We start from the raw sequence: 9,346 nt of genomic DNA, 5'->3' as shown, positions 1-9,346 counted from the left end.
AGTAATCTTGTTGTGTTCATCTTTGTAGACCAAGTTGTTGGTGCACGTGGTTGAGCCTAGTATATTAGGATTTGTGCTTTAAAATTATCCTTTTTGTTTATTTCCTTATTAGGATAAAGCCAAATCCATAGAAGTTTTTAAAACGCCTATTCACCCCGTTCTAGGCGACATCGTGGTCCTTTCAATTGGTATCAGAGCAAGGTCTCCCCTTATTAGGCTTCATCGCCTAGATAGTATCGATGTCGACTAACGAATTAGTGCACAATGACATCTATGATTTTGATGGCAGAAACTATCCCTTGTGGAGAATTCGTATGCTTTATCACCTTCGGGCCATGGGCCCAAATGATTTACGAATTGTTCTTGCAGGGATTGCTTTTGCAAAGGATGATCCATCCCCATCTATAGATGACCCGTATCTCGATTGTGCTGCCTCCCTTGCCATTCATCAAACTATAAGCCCTGAAGTGTTTAAGTCAATCTCGACTTGCAAGTCGGCTCATGAAGTTTGGACCAAACTCGAAGACATATATGGTGGTTCCAATCTTGATGAAGACAATATTATGTTGAAGGAGTTGTTGCACGAGCTTTCCACATTGTTCTATCATGAAGAGCCCTCCATTGCTTCCACCTTCGATTACTTGCAAACTTCAACATCTTCCACTCCACCAACATGTGGCGTGCCACAAGGTAATGACATGGTGAGTGAAGAAATATCTTGTGATGATGGTGTTAAGCTCATTATTAATGAACTTGATTGTGTTGATGCTAGTGTTGTATCCTCTATGGACATGGGCATATCTAGCACCACATATAGTGTAAATTGTTGTGTTGATAGTCCTTGCATATCTAGCATGACACGATCTAAACGGGTCGGGTTCGGCACACAGCACACCTTGGACCGTGCTTGGTCCTGGAGGGTGGGCACGTGGGCCAACACGACACAACCCGTTTATTTTTTACGTATTTTTTCTAAAACATAACCTAAAATAAAACCTAATAGTTTTAAAAATGAGTACAACACGCTAAAAATGTGTAACCCAGCGTGTTAAACGGGCCAACGGGTCAGCCCGTTCAGTAACTACGCCGTGCCTCGGCCTGAAGGCGCAACACATGGACTGACACGGCATGATCCATTACTAAACGTGCCCGTGTGGGTTGAGTCGTGCCGAACATGATTAGCACGGGCCATGCTGTGTCGGGCCGGACCGTTTGACTAGGTCTGGTGCGCCCTTCGGACTCGTGGCAGATCTAGTTTTGTTTTCTTCCTTTTGATCTACTTTTGCTTTTCGTTCATGGCATGTTTTCCCCTATCCTCCCCTGTTTGAAGCCCCGAAGTTTATTCCCTTACTTATTATCAAGTACGAGCCAGAGAGATGTGACAAATATCACGAAGTGAGAAAAAAAAAACCAATTGTTCATTCTTTGATTTCATCTTTTATCCAACGGCTCAGATCATCTAAAAGGCAGATCAAATGGTCCAGTTCGCATCAAGCTGAAGATTGGACGACCAAAATTCGCTAATCGCTAAGAGGCATCGGTTTCTTGCATGAATACAACTATGGTATGTTGCTGTGATGGAGTCAGTTTAGCTTGGTCTTTTGGTGTTAAGGTTGCCCTGGTGTGTTACTTTGGTGGAGCATGTTGATGGTTTTGAGAGGAGATGTGCTGCGTCCCAAATTCTCCTGTTGGGTTACTCTGGCATTAGAGCATTCAGAGCAACTCGGACCAGCCGAGCCAAATGGATGCGTGATTTATCCATCTTTTGTCCGCTTAGGTCGGCCATGCGTCCAACGAGGCAATATATTATTTTTCGTCTGCACAAAATAGCATTTTTCATAAAGAAAAAGCTAACGGTCAGAGATCATGCCAGCGGCCATGCCGATCAAGAGTTTACGCCAACGACTTGCCAGCGGACGGCATACATATGTCAGCCTCCAAAAAAAGTACACAGTTCATGCTGGGCGCACTTGCGAGCGGTAGGCAGACATGCCAGCACATAAAATAAGACTGTAGTTCGACCACGCCATCTCGACGTGGTCAAGCCCGCACACTTGGGGCATACAAAAAATATGGCCGACGACGGGTTGTCGGGAGTTGGCGCGTTGTCGTCCATGGCACGCACACGAGTTGTCGGGAGATTCTTTTGGAAAATTATGAAAACGGTGGTGAAATGCTGGCGTTGTGCCATCGACTGGCGGGCCAGGGGGAGGAGAAGGGCGGGCGTCGCGCACGTCCGTCACTTGTCCGCGTCGACGCAACTGCGGTCGAAATTTGAGCGTGGAGTGGGTCACGGACGAATAAAGATGGACACGCGTCCGTTTGGATCGATGCGTTGGCTCGAGTTTTGTGTCCATGACGACCCAAACGGACGCAGCCGAAATGGGTCGCCCGGTTGGAGTTGCTCTTACATCCATAATGAGAAAATCTTGTATGTCGGCGGACGAGTCACGACAATGTCTAGGCGTGTTTGTTTTCAACCCATATTTGTCCATCCATGCAACTAGATTTTTTATTTTCTCCCTAATAAGTCCGATCAAATGCATGTGATTGGTGGAGAATATAAGTGGGCATATGTCAGTCCTGGTCGGGTCTAAAAAACCAGTGCTAAAAACCCAGGCCCAAACCCATTCCGACCATCGAGCCTAATAAATCAGATCCGAACCCGGCCCGAGCCCAAGAAAGCCCGACACGATGACACAACCCGACAGGACTACAACTGAATTCCGTTTTCATAATCTTGAGCCCGGCCCGACACAACCGTTGGGTTCAAATTACAGGCCCAAGCCCAACGCGATACGGAATTTATGGGCCGGGTCGAGTCACGCCATCTGGTCGGGCTGCCCATGGCAAGGTATAGTGGAGATGAAGAGAGAAAAATAGAAAAGAATAAAGAAGGAGAGACAATGTGGCCTGTGTCCTAGGTGATATACTCATCATGCGTGCTCGATCACGTCCGCAAGTTCTTATACCCTTTCTATATTTTATATCAATATGGAGGGTTCACGCACAAACTTAACCTATAAGTTAACACGAGAGGTCCGTTTGGTTTATTTTTTTCTTTTCTCCAATCCGATCACTAACAATACATGTCTGCAGACGTTTGACGAGGATTTATGGAGGCCAGGTGTAGGTGCTCTTATACTGCAGTGTGCAAGTTGCTACGCATTGATATTGTAGGTTTATATTGCTTTAGTGAACTCTTAATTGTTTATATTAAAAAAACTTTGGATAGCACTTTTTTTTTTAAAAAAAGGGTAAAAGGATGTGTCTAAAACTCAGTTGACTCAGACATAACAAAGTTTCAAGTTATGTCAACATAGTTATTTTTCTATGAGCTACATGGATGGATTCTATAAATAGAGACAAAAAATATTGCGACAGGATGACAATAAATGCTACAACAGTTCTAACTAAAATGCCATAATCATGAATGAAGGATGTTGCCATTAGTGAAATCATGTGATACAATCGATGAGGGACAACATATTACAACAAGTAAAAGCATATATAGTCGGACATAACAAATATGATCTCCAAATTGTCTGTGGATGCGTCCGGTCAGTGACCGGGCGTGTTCCGTATTTCTCCGTCCGTGTAGACACACTCTTTTTCTTCATTTTCATACGTCCGATCACTTGCATGTGATTGGTGGATACGAAGAGAGAGAAAGAAAAAGGTGGATAAAGGAAAAAAATATGGTCTAGGATGAGGTCGCGTCCTACGTGACGGGCTGACCGGACGTGTCCCAGACGCGTCCGCGAGCCCTTGTATTCTCTCTATATTTGTCCTCAATATGAGGATTCACGGACAATCCGAACGTATAAGGATGATATAAGGGATCCGGTTAGATCGCTTCTCTACTTCTGTATCCTGTCCGATCACTCATCGGACACATCCACGGGCATATGAGAAGTCATTTGAAGCGTCCGGTTGTAGATGCGCTAAGACAGATGTTGCAACCGGTATAAAAGATATTGCAAACATGGAATAAAATGTTGTAAAGTTGTCTGAGTCTTGATTAAATCTTACTCGAGTGAATTTTAGCAAGCCAAAAAAAAAAAACTTTGTCGTGATGATAGTAGCTGGACAGTGCAAATTTTCCTCGTTGAAATTCAATAGCTGACGACTGATCATATTTTGCCAGATGCCTTAGAATTAAACATCCATGTTACAAACATTCATCACATTCGCATGTCCCATGCAAGCGCGCGCGCGCGCACACACACAGACAAAGGCTACTCCACTCGACTGGCCCAAGCAACAAACTCACAAGTCACAACATTCGATTCCAGCCCACCGCGGCCTGCAACGACGACGAGAGCGGCCGCGCGGCTAGAACATTGCCGGCGGCATGGCGGCGGCGTGCGCAGCGGCGGCGGCCGCGTCCTGCGAGCTCCGCGCCTGGTGGCAGAGCTGGCGGAGCCTGGTGGGCACGTACCAGGCGGCGAGGCGCGGGTGCGCGGCGAAGACGGCGTCGATGTCGAAGCCGTGGCGCGCGGCGATGTCGACGAGCGGCGCGTAGCACGCCTGGCGCCACGCGCCGACGTTCTCGCCGCGCGCCTTGTACGCCCGGCGCAGCGCGTCGGAGGCGTCCTCGTCCAGGCAGTGCAGGGCGTAGCAGTGCACGTAGTGCCGCATCTTGGGCTTGTTGATGTAGCTCGCCCCCACCTTGCTCGCGTACCTGAACACCTGGTTCGTCACCTGCACACAAGTACGCCGGTTTAGCTCAGAGCTCAGAGCTCGCCTGCCGCCCCTGTTGCTGTTGGTCATGCGCCGCACAGTGCGCGCGCGCGGTGGGTTCCGGTGCGGTCTGACTGGGCGCTGCGCTGCACGCGCCCGTCGCGTCACCCATGGAATCCGGCCAGGCGGTGCAGGCGAGGAGTGGAACGGTGGCGCGCGCGCACGCACAGTGGCAGGCGGAGATCACATGGCCCGGTGTACTTACGTGGCAGGGGAGGCCTGCCACCCGGCACCCGAGGGAGGGCCCCTACCTGCCTCCATGTCATGCACGCCTACCTGATGCTAAGCTACGGGCCGACAGGACAGCACAGGGCCGGCAGGCTTTCGGGGCCTATCGGTAGCTGACACGCCCGGGTTCTTGTAACGCTGCTCTCTCGGTGTCTAGCACGCACCGGAGAACGCGTAGTTCTTTTCTTGATCGCATTTCGCTTCTTCTCCAACCGTCTACGGCTTGTGCTCCATGTATTCTACGTACCACCTTTTCTTACGTACTGGAAGAGCGCTAGCAAGATTGTTATGTGTTTCTAGTACCATCGGTATGACGTGCAATGAGGCAAGGACGGCAGCATGTGCAGCGTCCAGAACTAGCAAACGGAACTCGTCATATTTGTTTAAGTGAAGCAGGGAATATCCGGTACATTCAGCCATGTTGAGTTCAAGGCAAACCAGTTCACAAAATTTAGACTAAGAACTACTCCCTCCGTTCCAAAACATTTGCCGTGGTTTTAATTCAGTTTATGTAGTTAGCTAGGCCATTTTAGCTCAAACTATGCCACTATTCGTCGAGGTCGTGCTTGGTTTGACGCCGAAAGTTAACAACAGAAGCAAATTTTTATGGCTTCATACTTGCATCGACAAATCAAATATTGGCATCCAAGCATGCCTATACATGTGCCATTTTGCACTGAAGGTAAAAATCGGTATTTAATTGAATACGTTTTCTTGGGAAATTCGTCTTATTTGTTCCTACATATTTTTTATTTTTCTACGGGTCTCCTCAGCAAGAAAATACGGTGCAATAGAACACCTGTCTGGAGCTAATCACTACCATATCATGGCATGCATAATTGTCACCGCACGTTTTTTGGAATCATACATGCATGTTCATCCCCTACTACATGCATGGATCCCATATCGACTCTTGTGAAGTACTCACTCTGTAAACTAATATAGGATGTTTTAGATGAGGGGGTACTATTGAATCAAGCTTGCAATGTTCATTTCTCTCCTTTATTATGTTGGTCAAACTTTGGGTGACTAAGGTTTGGCATGGGTTAAGCTCAAGCTAAGCACGTTCTTACTACTATCCAGCTAAGAGCTAAGGAGGATGAGCCCTTCAGACAAGGGCCTCCACTACGTTAGCAAACCCTAATACTGTAATATACACCTGCTTAGAAAAACCAGGTCACGTTTAATCTACACCTCAATTCACTCTAGTATAAAATCGAATAGTCTATTATATTATGTACGGAGCTAGTATCTGATTATGAGGTCATGCATGCAGCAATCTGTACACATGATTATTTACAGAATTTTATACACTGGCCACGTTGTAAAACTAACTTAATCAAAGGACATGTAGAGTACTTCCCTCGTATATGTTGATCTCTAATTAAAATGTTGTACGTTTTGGAAGTGACTGACACATGCAGAAGCCAACGGTACATGAACTTGAGTGCAAATTTTCTAAACTAACATGAGATCTTTGCTTCCATCAGAAATTTATGAGATGGCAGCGCGTCGGTAGTATACAGATGAACAGAAGTGTCAGTAATCAATACTAGCTTGAGTAGTCACGGTGACAGTAGCTGACACGCAGCTGTATTCAGATTCAGGGCAGCCAGCGAACGTAGCGTAGGTAGAGAGAGTTACGTAGCAATGCGTACCTTGGTTGGAGCCTTCTGGCCATGCAGCTTGGCCATGGACTGCACCTGGAGCAGGAGGACGCGGCACTCCTCGTAGAGATGGAACAGGTAGTCCAGCCCGTTCTTCTTGGCCCTCGCCACCTCGCCGGGCTCCGTCACAACGAACGGGTGCTCCCGCTGCCGCTCCCCGCCGACGCCTCCGCCAGCCGACGACTCCGTCGACTCCGACAGGCCGCCCCCGCCGTCCTCGTGCTCGTCACCCTGCATGCCCAGCCGCAGGTCGTTCACCTTCTTCCTTCTGGCCTTCTTGGCCTTCCTCCCCGCGGACCCGTTCTTCTGCTTCTTGCCCGACGCCATCATCCTCATGGCGTCGTCTTCGCCGATGCCGCCGCTAGCCGCCCCATCGCGCTCGTTCGACAACACTGTTAGACCCAGTGTATACACGCACAACCATTATTTAACGGCATCACGTGCACAAACGCAAGAACATAATCGGACGGATGGTTCATATGCATGCGCAATCACCTTCTTGGGAGGCGGCGCCGTCGACGGTGCTCCCGGACTGGTATCCGTGGTGGCGGCAGCCCGGTGACATGAGGCGGCCGCGCTCGGCGCGCAGCGCGGCGCGAAGGCCGAACCGCTCGCCGATGAGCAGGTCCCAGCGGAACAGCCCCGCGAGCGCGGCCGTCATGTCGTCGAGCTCGCGCTCCGTCATGACGAGGAGCGTGGTGGCCGTGAACCCGAGCTCCGAGATCCGCGCCACCGTGGACGCGCGCACGCCGTAGCCGACCACGAGGTCCTCCAGCTCCCTCGGCGCGTTCGCCGGAGGCAGCGCAGGAGGAGGCGGCGGCGGGGGAGGAGGCGGAGGCACTGCCGCCGGAGCCGGCGAGCCGAGGTCCCACCGGAACGGGTGCGCGGCCAAGAAGACGTCGTTAGGATCCATGCACGACTCTTGTTTCTGGCGCCTATGCTATAGCCCCTTGTTTCTTCTCGGTGTTCTGCCTTTGCCGTGGCCGTGCATCGCAATGGCATCGGGGCTCGGCATATAAAGCCGCGACTGTAGTAGTGTTGCACGCATGCATGCAAGCAAGGAAGCGGTTGACTTGACAAATCCTACTGTTGCTTCGGATGGATGGATGGATATGTATCTATCTGCACTGCACGGCATTTATTCGTGCATGCTCTGTCGTTTGCCCGAAGCTTGAAGCGAGCGAGCTATGGCTGGCTCCGTGAAAACGACTAGTCCTGTAGAAAGCTGCGTCGGCACCCGGGCCGCGATTTGACACTGTAGATTCTAGCGCCTATAACGTGCTGGCGGGCACATAAAAAGAAGACACGGTAAACCTAATAATACACCAGCAGCGCACTGTGTGGTCGTATCACGGCGTGCGTGCGTGCATGCATCAGGACTGTGCTGTGCACGTCGCAAAGTTCTTCCAAAAGATCTCCGTCTTTTGCTCGGTGCTTTTCTCCTGCGTGCGCCCCCTGTTTTCTTCCAGAATGCTTGCTAGTAAAAGTAAAAGCTTGTAGAACAGGTTTGTTGCGGCATTTCCCTTTTCATGGTGCAAACAAGGTGTAAGTTAAGAGCATTTACGGCTAGACTTAGCAAATTCGGGCTATCAGATGACTGGTCACACCTCATATTTGATGCCATGCCTGTGAGTCTTTTATATTTAACCCATTAGATATATACAAATCATGTAAAAGATATCTTATATATTACGTACATCATGCTAGCTACGCTTCGTGGTTAGAGATGTTCACATCGTCGGTGTGAGGCGCTGAGTAGATGGGCGCGTAGGAGGGCTTCGGCTCCTCCTCATCCATATACGTGAGCATATCATCGATTGTCATGGCATGCCCCGCCTCCGTCTCCTGCATGCGACGACATTTGTTGGCCTCCATTTCCAATTTCAACCAAGGGAATTAAGGATCGCGTGCGGCTCCGCCCGCAAATCCGCGTCCCGAGCATCTTCTACCGCCTCCTCTTCTTCGTCTTGCCTCGCGTCCTCCCAGTCCTCCTCCTCCTCCACCAAGTTCACCTTCGGATCCATCGCGTCCGGAGGTAGCCCCGCGGCGATCCGGGCTTCGCGCCTTGCCCAGATATGCTCAAGGCGCTGCATCCGGCACTCCGACGTTAGAAATGGATAGCTCCGTACCCGACGACGTGGGGGGTGTTACTACTAGTGGGGGTGGACGACAATTGGAAAATGGCGGCGGGCGGGAGGGGGGAAATGTGGACGGGTAGGGTTTCTGTGTTGACGGTCGGCTAGGGCACTATGTGCCCCGCCGGAGTGACGCCATCAGTCCGACGGAGGAGAAGAGCTCCAAACCGTCGAGTTTCGCAGAGTTTTCATGTGGGACCCCATTGTTGGGGCATAGTTTATGCCTAAGTAATTTTGGTGATTGATGACAGTACCGTACAGGACTAACCGTGTGTGTTAAGGTTTCAGATAACACACGTCAACGGCACAAGACGACACGTCTCCTCTCTCATGGAACGGAAGCACGACGTTCTCTACGATTCTCTTTATTTGAGTCATAGGAAAGCCGTACTATTAAGAGGGGATCCGTAGTGGAAAGGTTTGGGTGGAATCTATCTTTGCACACGCACACTTCATTCTCCCTTTCCTTTATCTTTGGAGCGGCCCTCGCCACTTTGTTTCTCGCATCTTTGCAAAATGGTCCCCAGCGGTAGTACCGCTGGACTGCTAGCGGTAGTACCGCTGCAGCCAGCG

General features: G+C 50.0%; 1 protein-coding gene across 1 annotated transcript; it reads right to left on the bottom strand.

The window, feature by feature from the left end:
* Window positions 1-4,099: 4,099 nt before the first annotated feature.
* Window positions 4,100-7,664, bottom strand: LOC123427761 (probable transcription factor FL). Its single transcript, XM_045111880.1, has 3 exons — window positions 7,134-7,664; window positions 6,630-7,030; window positions 4,100-4,704 (listed from the first exon to the last, which is right to left on the bottom strand). The coding sequence occupies exons 1-3, from the start codon at window positions 7,549-7,551 to the stop codon at window positions 4,336-4,338; spliced, it is 1,188 nt and encodes a 395-aa protein (XP_044967815.1). The 5' UTR covers window positions 7,552-7,664; the 3' UTR covers window positions 4,100-4,335.
* Between the last annotated feature and the right edge of the window lie 1,682 nt (window positions 7,665-9,346).

Source organism: Hordeum vulgare, chromosome 2H, assembly GCF_904849725.1.
Source record: "Hordeum vulgare subsp. vulgare chromosome 2H, MorexV3_pseudomolecules_assembly, whole genome shotgun sequence".
NCBI classification, from domain to species: Eukaryota; Viridiplantae; Streptophyta; class Magnoliopsida; order Poales; family Poaceae; genus Hordeum; species Hordeum vulgare.
This window is presented reverse-complemented; position numbering and strand designations above follow the sequence as displayed.

What these genes read in the sequence shown, in the direction of transcription:
- LOC123427761 (XM_045111880.1), bottom strand. Translation starts at nt 7,551, where the DNA reads ATGGATCCTAACGACGTCTTCTTGGCCGCGCACCCGTTCCGGTGGGAC. An exon ending in CGGCGCCGCCTCCCAAGAAG is followed by an intron (nt 7,031 to 7,133) that starts GTGATTGCGCAT and finishes TGGGTCTAACAG; the next exon opens with TGTTGTCGAACGAGCGCGAT. An exon ending in GCCAGAAGGCTCCAACCAAG is followed by an intron (nt 4,705 to 6,629) that starts GTACGCATTGCT and finishes ACTTGTGTGCAG; the next exon opens with GTGACGAACCAGGTGTTCAG.